Here is a 17,829-nt window from a genome sequence, read left to right as displayed (position 1 = left end):
TCAGTATGTAGGTACAGCAGGTAATTAGGAAAGCTAATAGAATGTTATCATTTATTGCGAGGGGAATTGAATACAAAAGTAAGTAGGTTGTGCATCAGTACAAAATCATTGTACAAAAGTAAGTAGGTTGTAGTTATACAAGGTTTTGGTGAGACCACATCTGGAGTACTGTGTACAGTACTGGTCTCCTTATTTAAAGACACAAATGCGTTAGAAGCAATTCAGAGGATGTTTACAAGACTAATACCAGGAATGGGCGGGTTGTCTTATGAGGAAAAGCTAGACAGGTCGGGCTTGTATCCACTGGAATTTAGAAAAGTAAGAGGCGACTTAATTGAAACCGTGAAGGTCCTGAGGGATTTTGACAGGGTGGATGTAGAGAGGATGTTTCCTCTTGTGGAATATTCTAGAACTAGGGGTCACTGTCTTAAATGAGCGACTCCTTATTTTTAAACAGAGATGAGGCGAATTTTTTTCTCAGAGGGTTTTGAGTCTTTGGAACTCTCTTCCTCGAAAGGCGATGGAAGCAGAGTCTTTGAATATATTTAAGGCAGATTCTTCGATAGATTCTTGATTAACGGGGTGTGGGGTGAAAGGTTATTGGGGGTAGGCAGGAATGTGGAGTTGAGGTTACTTTCAGGTCAAATCAATGGTGGAGCAGGCTCGAAGGGCCGAGTGGCCTGCTCCTCCTAATTCGTATGATCGTACGTTTGCGATGAGTCATTTTGCTTTCCAATTGGTGTAGGAAGGCAGTGAGATGTGTTGGCTGACTAATGGCTGGAGCGTGGGGGCAAGTCATGTGACGAAACCTCCAGGAATATATTCAATCAGGGTTGGCAACCCTCAGTGTCGGCAAGGTGATGGGCACTCTGGCACTCCTCACCAGTCTTTCCTGGTGTTTTTCTCCCCCACTTGGCCAACCTACTCCTGAGGACCCCATTAAATCCCAGCCATTGTGCTCAGTGTAAAACCAGCATTCCTACACCATCCCGTGGATTTCCCACCCAAATGGGGCTGGGTTAAAATAGAGATGGGGGCAAAGGAAAGCTGCCCAAGCCAATGCCTTGTGTTGGTGATTCGAGCCCGAAGAGGGCGCACTGGACGCCCAAATCCTGAATCTCCGTCCCCTCCCCTTCGCCAGTCTGTCTAAAGCCATCAAACACGGCTCTGGGGCTCCAGACATCAGGAGCTGGAGACTCGTGTGTGTGTGTGTGTGTGTGTGAGTTGCAGCTTACACTCTCCCCCTCTCCTCTCGCTCTCTCTCTGTCTGCACCTCTCCTCCCTCTCCTCTCTCTGTCTGTCCCTCTCTTCTCCCTGTTCATGGATCAGAACAGAGCAGCAGCAGCAGCAGCCAGAGTCTCCACTTTACCCCCCATCTCCTCTCCTCTGGGGCATCTAATGGACTGAAAGGGGGGAAAAATCCCCCCCCTCCCCCTTTTCCCACCCCCCTTCCCCCCTCATACCCCCACTCTTCCTCCCCTCTCCCCCTCTCCCCCTCTCTCGGCTCCTCCGCTGAAGTTGCGCTTCTCCCCGGGCTGTGCCAGACTCACTCGCAGCCAGCGCTCGCAGGGCGATGGAGACTCCTCGACATCGCCCCTTCCAGCTGATGCTGAACCCCAGGAGCACCAAAGGGCGCCGGAAAAGACGGGATTTGTTTTGGTGGCAGGTCTGCTGGCTCGGCGGAGTGTTGCTGGTGCTGCTGTGCATCTCCAGCCTGGTCGAGAAGGCAGGTAAGGGACTGACTGTGGGGTTGACCAGTGTTGAAATGAAGTGGGTTTGAGGTCAGCATTGATGGGGTCGGTGGAAGTGCAGTGTCCCCCCCCCCCCTCCCTTCCCTTGATCCTTTCTACAAAGCAAGTATCAATGTGCCCGGGGGCGGGGGGGTCGTTGATGCAGGTGGAATCATCTTAAAGCCCATTCAAGATTAAGCAACTTTCATGAAACGAGATAACCTGTACCCCCTCCCCCCCCAAAAAATAAAACTGCTAACTCTTAATGGGTTAAAAAGCTACTTATGAGATGGGATGAAAATATTCCAGGAGTATTTAAACCACAGTATTAGCTAAATGAAGCACACTGTTTTTTTTCCCTTTGTCATTATTTAGTAATAACATTGTGACAAGGGAGCTCATTAACAGGAACTGCCGGTTGTAGGGTTTCTGCATTATCAGATCCCCCACCGTCCCCCCAAAATTGAGAACAGTGGAGCTCTTGTAGCGCTGACTGTTGGGGCTGATGTTCCCAGGTTAGCTACATGAGCTCTTGTGTGACTGCAACATCTGAGGGGCATCGACTGTGATCCTGTTCCTGCCTCCAATCCATTGGTAAGAGTGCCCGTGCCCAATCTTAATGAGGTGCCTGGTCAAAAAAGAAAAATGCTTTATAGATCCCTTCTCTCTGCTTTGATAAACATTTGTATTTTTCTCTACGCGTTGCACATGAACAACCATCACAGTACTTCAAAGGAAAAGGTGATTCCCTGTGTGTGTGAAATGCTTCCAGGTATTCCTAAGGGATGGGATAATGCTGCGTATAAATTTAAACTGCACGGGGAACCAGAGTGTGACCATAGTTATCGGCAGCAAAATTAATAATATGATTAAAATTGAAATGACAAAGCAAGTCAAATGGAACCAGGAGTATTATTAAAAGACATTATCTTGTTTCAGATGGCCTGCTAGGCAGAATTGGGCAAAAGCATGGGTTGCTGGAGGCACAGTGAGGTAGAATTGGAGCGTCAGAACATTAATGGGCCAAATGGCCTTTTCCTGCCCCTGATTTTTAGCCAGAATCCTGATGTTCTGGTGGCCACTTTTAGGACTGTGTTAACAATGCAATTGTTTGCCAGACCAGGCCTTACTGCTGGGCGACCCATGTGAGGTTTTACCCTTTGATAGAACTAAAACCATGAGGTTGTGTGATGCAGACGGTAACCTAATGCTCAAATGGAGCACTCTGTTTTCACTCCAAGATACTCGGCTGAATTACAACCTTGTGACTCCTTCCTATGGATCCATTATTGCCCTTCCATTTCTCCATATCTGCTTGGAAATGAAATTTGTCTTCAATTTTCTTTGTGTAGGATATTGAGCTATTGGCTTTTGCCAGAGCACACATTCACTTGTGCTGAACGCAATCAGTTGAAAGCAGCTTTTGGGGGTTGTAGCTATGATACACGTAATAGAGTAGTATGTTTACAATGATAAGAAGTGATCTTATCTAAATAACTTTCACATAATACTGGTGTTGTAGCTGTACAGTGCTGGTTCGACAGAATATTCCGGCTGCTAAGGATGATGGCCATCTCCTGTCGGGTAGAACTGTGAATTGTTGAGCACCATTTTAATAGGTGTGGGAGTCCTGGAACTATGCACCTCATCGGGCAAGAGGTCCCTTTAGTTAAGATTAGAATGTTCTTACAAAACTCATCCTGCAGGGTTAGGCTTCTCCCCAGGTAATCCTCATATCTCATCTGGTTCTTTTAAATGAGGCTGTGCCCTACGCTCCTTTTCATTCTGCAATGCAACAGAATATACAGTTATCGTTGTGCAGGCTGCACTTTGTCCTTAAAAGACCAGGTTTGTGGCGATCGCAATGATTTTAGACCTGACACACATACACTCTCTCTCTCTCTCTCTCTCTCTATCTCTATCAAGTTGATTCATCCCAGTGAGCTAGGATTGCAATATTGATTTATAAAAGGTACAGCCTGAATGCACAAAGCGCTTCCTAATGGAATTCAGTTTTTAAAAATTCATTCACGGGATGTGGGCGTCACTGGAAATGCCAGCATTTGTTGCCCATCCTTAATTGCCCTTGAGAAGGTGGTGGTGAGCTGCCTCCTTGAACCGCTGCAGTCCATGTGGTGCAGGTACACCCACAGTGCTGTTAGGAAGGGAGTTCCAGGGTCTTGACCCAGTGACAGTGAAGGAACGGCGATATATTTCCAAGTCAGGATGGCATGTGGCTTGGAGGGGGACTTGGTGTTTCCTGCATATTATAATCATTGAATTCACATGCTGTATATTTTCTAACATTCATTGGTATTCAGTTTGTTGATAATGTAACCCTCACCTCACTGATATAGTGAGTACCTGTGCTGGTGGGAACCTTGAGGGTTAAGAAAGCAAGCATTGCATGCTACATATTGTGGAAACCTATAGTTAATGAAGCAATTTGTTCATTCAGATTACAATTGTACGAGAAATATTAAAATTTTTGAGCCATTTTACAGCCAAAAGTGATAATTGATGGTCAAACAGTGGAATTGCATTCTGTAGGAAGCTCAGTACTGAACAGCTGAGTAAGCAACTAATCCTCTCGTAAGTGACTGTCACTCCTAGGTTATTCAAACCTTGCCTACAAGCAAGGAGGCTGTTTATCCCATACAATTCTTATTTTAAAAACTCTATTATGTATTGACACAAGAACTTAGCTGGCCAAGTAATGATTCAGCCATTCCCTTGTTGCATTTTCCCTCTGATAAAATGTGTATGGTTGTTCCAATTTGATTTGTTTACCTCCAGCTCGGACAAGTCCACCCCCACCTTCTCATTCCTCAATTTGCCGGGTCTTCTTTAAAATTCCCTCCTGAATCTTTTACCCTGTTTGCACTTTAGAGCATTTAAACTGCAACAGAGTACACAGCTACTAGTGTGGAGGCTGCATTTAAAAGACTTGGTTAGTGGGGTTCGCAATGATCCCACTGAGCTGGGAGTGCAGTGCTGATGTATGAAATAAACAGCTTGAATGTACGGGGTACATCGTAGCTGAGTTCTTTTTTATTAATTCATTCACGGGATGTGGCGTTGCTGGTGCTCATGCAGGTTGTAAACGTTGTTGTCAATGTGAGGCAGGGAAACCACTTGGTTGGCTGTTGAGGATTTAGGTCACTGGGGGAGGGGCACTGGCTCACAGTCCTGGTGAATTCCCAGCATAACAATGGGCCCCTGGACTGGTTCCTCTGACTGATTTTGGCTTAAGCATTTCTAGAGGGTAGTTTGGTTCCATCAAGGCTGATGCACCTCCTATAGCCAGTGCCAAAAGCTGGTTGTGTCTGCATGTTGTGGGGCTTCCTTGCTTCACCAACAAGAGGCATTGTGGGCAAGGGCAGCATCTAGAGCGATGCTGAGACCAGAAGTGTCCTTAGCGGCCTCCAAAGCCGTTATTGAGAAGGGCAGGAAGTAGGATGAGAATACCCCTTGTACTTCCATTTCCACCAACACTCACCTGACAGTCAGATTGAACTCTGAGCATGAGTGAGTTGAGGTATACTTTGGGCAGCATTTTGTTTGGGTGGAGATTGTGGAGGTGCCCTGTGCTCCCCTCCAATGATTCCATGAGATTAGTGACTTAAGTCAAGTTCCCAGTGTGTACGCAGGTTTCTACCAAGCCTCTGCAATGCATAACAAAGGGAACTGCAGGGCGCTGGATCAGGTACATCACAAGAAGCCACCCACCCTTCTCACAGGTACCTAATGAGAGGTTCTCCTCCTTCCTTTGCCCTTCCAGGCAGAGCTCCTGTGTCAGCTTGGTTCAATTGATAGCATTCTAGTCCTTGTGTCAGAAAGGATTGCATTTCAACCACCCCTTCCAACCTGACTCGAGGAAACAAGCACATAATCTACACGCCATGCTATAATGATTGTGTGCTGCAGATGCATGTTATGCTTTGGGGCTTTGTCTCTGATGCGCTCTTGGGCTTAGCATCTCTTACCATTCCTGTTTGCGATCCCTTGTTCCCCATGGATCACAGTCTGTCTTGACCTGGATTTCAGGTTACTGCTTACATGATGTGCCTTCACGTGGTTTCCTATGGCTTCTGAATGTGATGGAATAAACATGCCATTAGACTATGGCTTAGGCTGTAAACTGTCAAATGTACTTAAGCAGTAAGTGGATATGCGAAGAGAAGCAATCACATGTTAGATTTATTGTCCTGTAGGCTTAACAATTCCTCCTCAGAAGATAGGAAATAACCACATTTGCACCCGCCATACTCAACTGCAATATGAACTGGACCAGACACGGGGTCCTTTATGGTTAACTCTACCTGATTGGGCGGTGGGGGGGCTCTGTCATATTTGTGGTCTTGTGCTGATGGTACCAGGTGGATGACTCGATTCGGAACAAGACCTGCTGCAAAATTACTTTTCAAAATTTGACCTAGAGGAAGGAAATTTAAATATGTGTCTCTTAAATAGAATTGCTAATCAAACATCTGATTGGGTGAAACCTGCAGCGCGGTTGCAGAGGAGTTGAATGTCTCAGTCTCAGCTGCTTGGCCAGTGGGCCATCTCATGGTGCACGCCGTTAGTTAGGCTTTTTCCTGCATCTTTCAACTTGAAACGTTTCCACGCTGTAGCTTGCTGCATGTGTGAACTGATGACAGCACAACAAGAGCAATAGGGCATCCGGGGCCTCAGGGAATGGTGGGACCGCCAGTTAATCTCCTTAACCAATGAAGTTTGAGGATTGACAAAGGAACAGGGAAACAACAGAGAAGAAGAGTGAATTAAAGTCAAATCAGGTACAGAAAGAGACAAAGAGAGGGAAACAGCAATTGGATGAGGAGAAAGAGAGAAAAAGACAGAATGGGAAAGTTTTGAATGTTGATAACTGATTGCATCATTCACATGCCGTCATTTTTCCAGCAAGTTCTGCCCATAATGTCTCCATCTGGGCATAATGTGTATCCAAACAAGCTGTGTGATTGAACCTGGCTTTTAACCCCCTGTGTACAATTACAGAGAAGAAAGAAGTGAATAACATGGTCCACCAAATATGCGAATGATTTGTTTCTGTCACGTGTGCTTTCCCGGATGTTGATGTTAAACACTAGGCGCATCAGCTAATGTTGGTGGTTCAGGTCCCAAAAGGAGCACAAGGAATCCTCCTAGAGCCCTGGCTGATAGTTCTTCATTAACCAACATTACCGGAACGAAGTTAGACTTGCAATGCGCCACTACACGCTGGGAAATGCATCATATTTGTGTTACCGTTGGTTGAGGGAGGAATTTGGTCAGGTTGACCTTTTCATTTTATTACCTGTGGGACCTTGCTGTGCACTTCCCCATTTTGCCCGCCTAACAGTCAGTGCATTTCAGAGCAACTAATTGTACGTACACTGCAATGGAACATATTTTGAGAGATGCGATGAAGTGCTATTTAAGTGCAAGTTCAGTGGTGCAGTTGAAGGCTCCTGGCCTTCAACTCAGGCCCCATCAATGGTCACCAAAAGCAAATTGTTAACAGCCCAGGGTTTCTCTCCACATTTTTGCTTTGCATTTGCAGCAAAAAAGGAGATTTCCAGAAACAGATTAGAATGTCGGTTTTTGTCTGTACAGCAAACAGTCACATACTGTGGGATTAACAGTGAGCCCATAGTTATGTTATAGTGCACCAGGTCAGATGGGATGTGCACCATGTCCTCTGGAAGATGAAAACCACCTCGCAAGACTGTGTAGAGTAATAGTAACAGATGATAGAGTAATAAAGTAATAGATTAATTTATAAACGAGTCATAGATGCAGTGAGGCACAGCAAATTATTTCAAGCACATTAGTTAAGATGACACACAAAGTGTTAATAAACCCTTCTTCAAATGGCATTCTTACGCCGCTTGATAATTGACAGGACTCCGATATGGAACTGTTTTTCATGGACTGTCACAACGGAAGTTGCCTATAAATGATGGAAGTGACTAATCTGCAGAATTCAGATTTCTAGATAAACTAAATATTAAAAGGAAAGATAAGCAGAGCTCTTCTACAGCACCGGCTCTCCTAAAATGGCCTCAAACGCTGCAGATAGGAAAGGTCAATCGAGTGACACACTGCTGAGAAACTTCTTCCACGCAATGTAGGTTCCTGATCTGCTTACGCTTTGAACCACGAAGCTTTTGAATTCCCTCCAAAACAAACATCCCTTATCTGCCTACTCGCCCGACTCATCGACCTGGACTGATTTGCATGGGGACAGGATTAGGCCATTCAGTGGCCTTGAAGCTGTTCAACTGCCCGACAATTATTAGATCATGGCTGACCTGTACCTCACCTCCATGTGGCTGCCATTGTTCCCCTTGATAACTGTGCCCAACAAAAACCTAGTGATCTCAGCCTGGAAAATTCAATTGGCCCAAAGCCCACAGCTTTGGATGCGAGTTCCAGGTTTCAGCTGCCCTTTGTGTGAGTGGATGCTTCCTGTTAAAACGGGCGGACTTGTAGATAACCGGATTTTCCCAAAGGAGGTGGGGCTTGGGAGGGTTTAATTCCAGGTTGCGGACCTGCCCTCGAAGGAAAGATGAAGCTTTTTGTGATTTTTGCAGAGGCGACCTGTCAGTTCGGCTGGGCTGACCGATTAGTGACCAGCGGGCAACATCGGCCTACGTTATGACTGCTTTGTTTCAGGACAAACGTTGGCAAAGTTAACATTTCCCACGTCTCAGAGGGCAGTCGGAGGCCTGGAACACAGGACAGGGCGGGCTGGTGGCGAGTTCTTTCTACTTGAGGAATTTTTATGTAATGGGGGAGGAGTCCCCTGTCATGCTCAGCCCCTTCAGTGCCATTCGGAACTGCATCTTCTCACGTAAGCTCACAGCCGACCCTGTGCCCACCTCCGTTGAGCTGTTCTTGCTGGAGGCTCCCCACCTCCGTGAGAACTACAACAGCGCAGAGGATGAGCTCCTTAACGTAATTGGCCATTTGATCGAGGTGGGCAGGCCTGTCCGCCAATCAACCCCCCCACACACCCTCATGAACGTTGCTACTATTGGGAACCAAGTTGGCAGATTGGCAAGCAGGCTGCCCATCCCCATTTCAGCCCAACTCAGGCCCCCAAAAACCCAGCCCCTAGTTCCTTATTTCCTCCGTTTATACATTTTGTCATTATTTTAAAATAATTAGTAACATAATTAATTATTTAAAAATAATTAATTTACCCCTGTTTGACATGGGTTGAATGCTTAGTTGAACCATGCTGAACCATATGGATATATAAGAAAGAACAAATGTATCAGTCTGTAATTACTGATCATTTTGTTAATGTACTATAGACTTGGCAGAGATGGAAAGCAAAAACACTTGATCACCGGGTAGAAAAGTTCTCTAAAATGAGTACTCGTCTATTTTAAATATTTCTTTCATCCCATACTGGTTTCTGAATATCAGTAACAAATTAAAAATGTGCTGGTGATTCACATTACTACTCTTAATGTCATCCTGCGAATACACATCCTGGCACAAGTATACGATCCTCAAATGCACGCACTATGTTTAAAAAAAAAAGACCCTTTTGTGTCGAGACCTGTCCCTTGCTATCAGTGGTTGCTGTGGGAAGGGTATCAGCAAAGGCAGAGACCACTCATATTTTTTCTGTAAAAGCAAAGACAGTGTATTTTTTAAATTATTCTTTTCACTGGATGTGGACATCGCTGGTTAGGCCAGCACTTTATATTTCCCATCCCTAATTGCCCTTGAGAAGGTGGAGGTGAGACACCTTCTTGAACTGCTGCAGTCCATGTGGTGTAGGTCCACCCACAGTATATTCCTTTCCTGGTGCAATCCATTTGTTCAATAATTGATTAAGCGTTGTTGATGACTGCACTCTTGCCTCCAACTCGAATGCTGTCCTGCTGGCTTGGTTTGAATGTGCAGTTACACCTAATGGTTAAACTGGGCATTAACTTTGTAAAACTGAAGCAATGAACAGTAGTTGTTTGGTAGTGTAGAACTTGAGTATCACTGAAAGAAGAGAGACATGTCGAAGCTTTTCATCTTGCACTCATCAGGACATTCGCAAGAATACCAAATGTAAAAGGAACAACAATTTATACTTCATGAGAAGAGTGTGTTAATTGGTTGGCAAGTGGATTCTGATTGGTAGAAGTGTTGCCTTGGAGAATGCACCAGCTGACTGATGACTGACAGTTAAGTGCCAAATTTTGTTTAAGTTCAAACCAGGTAAGCTGACTGTTGTATTATCACCACTGATCACCATATTGTGTTCTGATGCCAGTTGTGGTGTCTCTCACTGACAAAATCTTGAAACTTGTATTTTAAACATGAACTGTTTATTGTTAATCTTTAACTATGTACAAACCCCAGGTTACTGTCATGCATGCTGTTGCTGCTGCCATGCAGGTAGGCTACTTCTGCATGTATTACCATGTGACTCTACACATCATACCATGGGCAGGGCTATTCTCCAGTTCCACATTAACCCCTGCTCTGCTGAGCACCTTTACATCACAATGGCATGCAGGCACACACAACATCATACAACAGACTCTGGTCTGGGGAATTGCCCTGGAGAATGAACCAGAGAATGGCTGTTGCCTATTTTGTTCAGTCGAAACAGGTGCAACATGTTTACATGTCCTGTCTGCAAATAACAGGGTCTTGTGTATTAACATAAGTAACGTCTAGCACGGGAAAGTGCATCACATTGTGAGCCCAACTCATAATCTAACATAACTCTTAGAACACTTATTTCTCATTCTATCTCTCTTTCTCTCCATCTTAGAACACTCAGGATTGACATGACTTTTTGTTTTGTTTTGATTGACAGGCTTCGACATGCCTCATTGTCAGTGATGCTCATTGGTCAATAATTTAACGTAGCTTTCAGAATGTCCTGGTGCTTTTTCTCTTTAACTCTCTCCTTCCTGAAAGCAGGGGGCTCATCCTGTGGCACAGTTCCAATGACCACTTCTCTTGTCCGAGCCCAGGTTGTTGATGGGAGGCAGTGCAGCCATTAAGTTGCTGCACTAGTAACCCAGAGCGGGTGATTTCAAATCCCATCAACGGCGCTGTGAGAATTTGAATTTAGGCTTTTAAAGACCGGAAATTTAAATAAGTAACCACGAGGCTGTGGGATGGTCATAAAACCCCAACTGGAAGGAAGGAAATCTGCCATCCTCAAATACTCTGACCTTTATGTGACTCCAGTCCCACACCAATGTGGTTGACTCTTAACTGCCCTCTGATGTGGTCTGTGCAAGCCACTCAGTTGTATCCATGCCCACATCCCAAGAATAAATCAGAAAAAAGATACAGGGGCAAATGCCTACTTGTTCCTGCTGGCCGCATCAGTGCAAGCCAGGTAGAATCGATCAAAGATGCACAACAGGTCAAAGTGTTTTAAATGTGAAAGTAAAAAGCAAAATACTGCAGATGCCAGAAACCTGAAATAGGAAGTGAAAATGCTGGAGATACTGAGAGAATCAATGATGAAAGATCACAGACCTGAAATGTTAACCCTGTTCTCCTCTCCACGGATGCTGCCAGACCTGCTGAGCATTTCCAAGCATTCTCGGTTTTCATTTTAAATGCGCGTTCTGCCCAAAACCACTTCCTGAAATCATTGACGTTGGTTCCAAGATTCAATACGTTCGAATTGGACCCCATTCAGAAAACTGGCCAGGCCAATATCGCTCGCTTCCGCCAGCTGTACCAGTTGGGGAAAGCTCTTCAAATTCCACTCATTGTCATGTCGAGGTACCTTAAAAGTTTTCCTGACCGCAAAAAAAAAAGTCTTAACAAGAAAGCGACTAGCGAGCGCACCAATAAATTATTAAAATGTTTGGTATAGTTTTTCTAAGTCATTTTCAGGATTCATAAGTCAGGTTACTCGCAGGTAGAGGACAGAGAGAGCTATTTGAGCAAGTAGTTGACATAAACAACCAGCCCCTAGAAAAAAAAGTATATTAATGGGTGTGCTTGGAGGCTTGAAAATGATTAAATCCACCTTCCGCTGCATTAATAAAACTGCAGCAGTTTACCACCCTTAATTACATCTAGGAATACCCTTTACTCAAAAAAATAATAGAAGAAATAATTCATGCTAATACACTGTCGAATTACACTGGATCATTGAAGATTTTATGTTTGTGATTATGCAAATGAATTTTATTGAATACTTGACTTGTAATCTAACCAGTGCAATTTCAGGTGCAACTACCTGAAGACGCCTATAGCGGAAAGTCCACCCAGTGAGGTTATTCAGTGAGAGTAACCATTGGAGCCAAACCTGATATGGTCTTCAGCTGATAGTCAAACATGCCACTTTCCAATAGGGTCATTTAGTAATAAGGAGGAACTTGAACTAATTCCACCTCTTCATAGCCAATGCCCAGTCTCAGGACAGTGCACTGGCTGAACTCGGTGTAGATGAGTATTTGATCTTGAGGCTTCTTCCTGCTTTTTGGTTCTGCCCCACACAAATAGTGCATTTGGGGTAATGCGCCTTTTTAACGTGAGCAACGTTCCTGGTACAAATAACCTAGTAACTTGGGATATTAAATAGGTTACGCACCTCATGCCTCACAATGCACTGTTAAAACACTCAAGTTTGACTCCCTGATCGATCAGTGTTGTCAAACTCGCCTTTAAAGGAATTGGGTTAGATCTTAACAAGTTTGCAACAGTGTAAAGTGGGTGCTGGCAAGTCAGCAGCCCGGTTTACATCTGTCACAGGGTTTAGTTACATTGCCAAAACTTTAGACTAAATTATTGGCAATGTTGTAATCCAGGTTCACCCACGAGCATTTTGTTGATCGGAGTGCTGCCTTTTGTTTGGTCCTCTCCTGTTTTTGTCAATGTCTCCAGTAGGTGCACAAAGCATGAGCTAAAAAGGAACTGATCACTAAAGTGACATTTACTCCAGTCCAACAAAATACAAGCAGGAAGTTGAGAGTTCTTTTGTCTTAAAACCTCTTTTCACTGAGTGTATTGCGTAAATTTCATGGTGTAAATGAGAGGGTAGTAAAAAATATTGTCGGTGTTTTAATGCCCTAGAATATCTACCATAATCTGTCTATTGTAATACATTGTCCTTGGAATTTTACAAGGGGCATATAATGCATTTTTTGTTGCTTCTGATATTTGTGGCTTTGTGTGAATATACAAGATTGCTAGGAGATCTTAATGGGTGGGAAATTGTATGCTATCAAAGTTTGTCCAATGTGTTATTTGCATCATATAAGCTTTGAAGCAGACTTTAAACTATTATTGGAATTTGACTTCTTATGGGACTATTGTAATAGTATTAGTAATAAAGCTTACACGCCCATGGTACTCAATCTCATTGAAATGTCTCGAGCTGCTTCACACAGTCAATTACATTTGGAAGCTCAATTACTGTTTCACAGCAGCAGGCATTCTGTGCCAAGCGATGTCCTGCAGTCATGCAATTGTACAGGAAGAGCAGACAGGAAGTGCCTCCAACTTTTTAAGGATATAAAAATTGCAGTGATTATTTGTTACTGAGCGCAGCCTTGTTTGTGGTGACGTCCTTTATATGTTATTCTCTCACCGTTAACCCGGGATTCAATAAAATTAGTTTCATGTAAGAAAGCACATGCTAAATGCCAATGGAATAGCAAGAACAGTCAGTCTAGCCTCACACTTAGTGGCGTACAAACAATGCCAGCATCAGAACTTCTCTGTAAATTTCAGAGCCAAAAATTGCCATGGCCTCTATCTGAGAGCTGAGAACTGATGTTAACAGGGCAAGCAACTGTGTATCCCCTTGACCTATTAGATTGAAGAATCATTAATGAGCAGCACAGATTCTGAATCAGGATGCGTCAGTTAGAATAATGAATTCAACATCAAATCATATACCAAAAGGCAAATAAAGAGGGGAAAAGAAATTCAGAGGGAGAGTTGAAAAAGATAAAAGTAAAACAAAATCATTTTTTGAAAGCTCCAACAGCAATTGAAATCTGAAAAAAATGAGACTCCACACTTGTTAATTTCACGGCCAGAGAGTTTGTTTGGCTGTAATTAAGACTTACCACACGGTTAAAAATGTATTTACACTGAAACGCACAAGTTCTAACTTTCTTTGCTGAGTTTGCAGTAGTATCGATCAGGTAGACGCAGCAACTTTACCCCATTCCATGTATTTCAGTGGTGAGTCTCTCAGTAAGATGCCATTTGAGCATTTGAGTGCAGCTTCTAGAGGAGCAGTGCATCTTGGACAGCAACATCTTGATTCACACAATTAAATGCATATGAGCCCCTGCTGGAAGTTGCCATGCTGGTTACATGTTAATAACAGTGAGCCAGTTAGTCTCACCATTATTTCTACTGCAAAATCTGGCCCAGCAAGTTTTGCGGGGAACACTGCATGGCCATCACCTTTTTTTTTAATGGCAGCCGATATTTGAGTGTTTGTGGGGATCTGGGACAATTTACTAACATGTTTAATTCAAGCTCCCAGAGTACAATTGGGAGCCTAATTTAAAATTTGCTGCTGCGCATGTTTCCAGGGGACAGAAACCTCGGCAAATAAAGGAAAGCGGGAACAGCTGTCTCCACAGGGTGACTTTTTCTGTCACTCCTTATAGGTCAGGAAGAGCAAGAGTGCTCCCCCTAGCTCGTCAAAGAAGTTCTCAGCCTCTTCCCTGTTGATTGTTGCGTCTCCCCTTGCTCAGTCACTGGCTTTCCCTCCCTTCCCACAGCCGGGATTGCCGGGGACCCAGTTCCTTGCCTCCTGGCGCTGGTTTTCCCTCCAGGCCACCAGGCAGTCTGCCAATCCGGCCAACAGCTGGAGGGAGGGAATCAGGGGGGAGAAAATGATGAGGTCCTGCCATTAAGCTCAAGAGGAGCCCCGTGTCCAAAGCCTTGCTGCGTTCTTTGGATGCTTTTGGCCTTGCCCCTATCCTCCCAGAAACTTTCGAGGCCAATGCATCTTTGAACAGAAAGGAAAACTACAGGTTTTGTTTTGAGCACAGAAGCCAAGAACAATCCAAGATTACGTCAGGAACTGTGGCAGCCAGACTGGAATTGTGTAGTCACTAATAGAGCATTGCCTTAGTGACGAAGGGGTAGTTTTCTGCTTGACCTCCATCTCCTGCTTTTCACTGTATCCCTCCCATCCCCCCCTCTCCACCCGCCATGTCTGTGTTGCCACTTGGAGAGATGGTAGAGGGTAGGGTAGGAGGGAGTGGGTCAGAGCTCAAAGAGCAAATGATCAAAAAAAAGGCAACGTTTGCTACTAGATCACCTCCGATCACTCGAGATTGGTGGAGTTTATGCTTTCACGGCTTTATTATGGTAGAGCTGGCGATTTTAAGAGCTGGAAATGTGCTCTGGTGCCCGAAGGGTTAGTTACGACTTCTTCTGACTTCCTCCAAATTTTATCCTGTTCCATTTCCAAGTCTGCACATGACATGACCTTGAGTACTCTTAGAGTACTGAACATCCTCCTGTGATTTGATAAGTTTGCACTTGATAATCAGCCACCTAAATGTCATAAACGTTGCTTTTGATTTTTTAGCACACTCTGCCACGTTCCAATTGTTTTCTATCCATGCAACGGGACTGTTGACAGCCAGTGGGAGAGTGAAACCATGCCAGCACCACTGGGCCTTAATCAATTTGGAAGTTGACTGATAGGATGGTGGTTGCCAAACATGAGTCGCAAATGGGAGCTGAACAGTTGGCGGCAGAATGTACCCAAACCTCTTTCAAGCTTGGCTGCACTGCCAGGGCCCCAAGTGGTGACCCCTGGGGACAGCTCAAGGCAAGGATATAATCACCCTCTCACGGGAAGCCTGCCCCTTACTAGGGGTGACCTGAAGGCTCCCGAATACTGAGGCCAATGCTCATCGAGGTGGGCGGTAAGAATGGATAACATTCCAGCTGGAATTACTATGGGAAATCGAGGAGAAACGGGAGGGAAATGGAGTTGAAGCTGAAGATCAGCCAAGATCGTATTGAATAGGAGAGCAGGCACCAATGGGCTGTATGGCCTACCACTGTTATTTCCAATTCTCTTACTACAATGGTATGTAGCTTTTTACACTTGAACACTGCTGTGTGCTTGCCCCACATTCAATTGCACTTCCTGTTCTATTTCCTGATTGTTTTTTTTTTTGCAGTCTTGAAAAGCATGTTGTGCAAAATATGTATTGTACGACCCTGGCCTTACTTACTAGTACGTTTGCACAAAAATAAGACACAACCCGGAAACAATTACTATGACGTTATTGTACAGCTGGTCAACGCCTCTGTTGGTGCAGCAGAGAGAGGAATTTAATACGAATGTGCTAAGCATGTGTACAATAGCATTGCTGATAGTAACATCGAGCTCATTTACAAAGACTTTTGAACCCTCGCTGATAAGAACTATGTCATAACACCCCTTGCATCACATAGCACAACAAAAACCGGGCAGGCTAAATGCGTAACACCAACGGAATGGTTAGTGTGTATTAAAGGTAGAGCAAAGGGAAGATTTTAAAAGCAAAATGATTAGAAGGGTGTCGCAGCTCTGAAACTCATGAGCTTGCTTGGTCTCTGCCCGGAATTTGAAAAGGATTTAACTGAGGTCCGATGTCAATTTGCAAAGGGACCAAAGTGTTGACCCAAGTGCGGCAAAGATTGAATTGACAGCCGGGATATCGGCATTTTTCAGTGCCATATACTTCCTGGAAGTCCCATTGTAAGCAAACCAGCTATTGAGGGTGGGTGGTGGGGGCATGGGGTGGTGTCATTTGATATCTGATGGTATCTATTTAGTTACAAAATACGAGCGCCCACTGCAAACATCGATGCACAGTTGACTGTGGCTTCTAACGGTAGCTGGGGTGCTGCTGAGCTTCTCGGAATAGCCTATATCTCCCTTTCTGTTACTCCATTTTACAGCCAGTTACTATACTTCATAAATTACAAACACTGCAATGGCCTGAGTCACTTGGTATTTATTTTTATGCTGCTTTTCCTCCCCTGTTGCCAGTGGCACCTCAGTAGCACTCAGAAGCCCACTACTGATGGAACTGCATGATGTGAAAAGCTGAAGGCACCTAGTCATGCTTTATGTACAATGTGGCTTGGTTTTACATAGGTGTTCATACTTACCTAGATCCCATTATGCATGACAGCAGTGTAATGCACTTAACCAACACATACCTGCCAAACACATTGGAAAGTGCCCTATTACTTTGTGTTAATCTTTCTTGGCTGTCTTCCATCTCACAAGACCATAGTTTGCGCCATGGTGTCCAATTCTGTGTTAAGCATCAAATAAAAGCAAAACGCTGCAGATGCTGGAAATCTGAAATATTAGCAGAAAATGCTGGAAAAACTCAGCAGATCTGGCAGCATCTGTGGAGAGGGAAAGAGTTAACGTTCGTGACACTTCATCAGAATGTTCTGAAGAACAGTCATATTAGAATCAAAGCGTCAACTCTGTTTCTCTCTCCGCAGATGCTCCCAGACCTGCTGAGTTCTTCCAGCATTTTCTGTGCTAAGCATCGCCTGCTGTGGCTCAGGAGCCCCACTCTGCCGTGGCAGCCTCTGTCACATTTGTAGAAGAGGAAGACATTGGGCAGCATTTGCTGGCCTCTGTTTTCACTGGGCCCTCTTCTCAGCCAGCTGAGCTTCTCATATCTGCTCACCTCTTCCAATGCCCTTCCAAGCAGTCAGCCTCCAGAGGTCCCGGCCGTCAGTGACAGTCTCCCAGTTGTTAGCATGTTAACCCTATGAGGAACAAATCAGTGGAGATGTTCCATTGTTGACGGATTAGAATTGATACAAATAATTTATTTTATTTTTAAAATAATTAAAATACGTTTAACGAAACGTGTCAAAGAGATGGTGGAATCATTTTACCTTTGGGAGCCGAATTAATAAAACGACAGTCTCTTTGTCTGTAGGCTGTAAGGAATCTTTGAGAGATTTGTGAGGGCTGATTTGGTCCAATTGCTAGTGGCTGTGGGTTAACAGGGGAAAGAGCTTTCTTGAATTTAGTTCAGATCAGCAATTGCACTCAGTAACCACAGAGTGACTGTTGTGGGAAATTGAAAAGCTGTCTCTCTGGGGG

General features: G+C 44.4%; 1 protein-coding gene across 1 annotated transcript in view; it reads left to right on the top strand.

Annotated features, from left to right (window-relative positions):
- Nucleotides 1–1,142: 1,142 nt before the first annotated feature.
- slc24a3 (solute carrier family 24 member 3) overlaps nucleotides 1,143–17,829 on the top strand; it is a 369,032-nt gene continuing 352,345 nt past the window's right edge. Inside the window, exon 1 of the mRNA XM_078556574.1 lies at nucleotides 1,143–1,730. Within this exon, the coding sequence (XP_078412700.1) occupies nucleotides 1,574–1,730 (157 nt within the window). The 5' untranslated portion in view covers nucleotides 1,143–1,573. The remainder of the gene's footprint in view (nucleotides 1,731–17,829) is intronic.

Source organism: Cetorhinus maximus, chromosome 14 (assembly GCF_964194155.1).
Source record: "Cetorhinus maximus chromosome 14, sCetMax3.hap1.1, whole genome shotgun sequence".
In the NCBI taxonomy this organism is placed as follows: Eukaryota; Metazoa; Chordata; class Chondrichthyes; order Lamniformes; family Cetorhinidae; genus Cetorhinus; species Cetorhinus maximus.
This window is presented reverse-complemented; position numbering and strand designations above follow the sequence as displayed.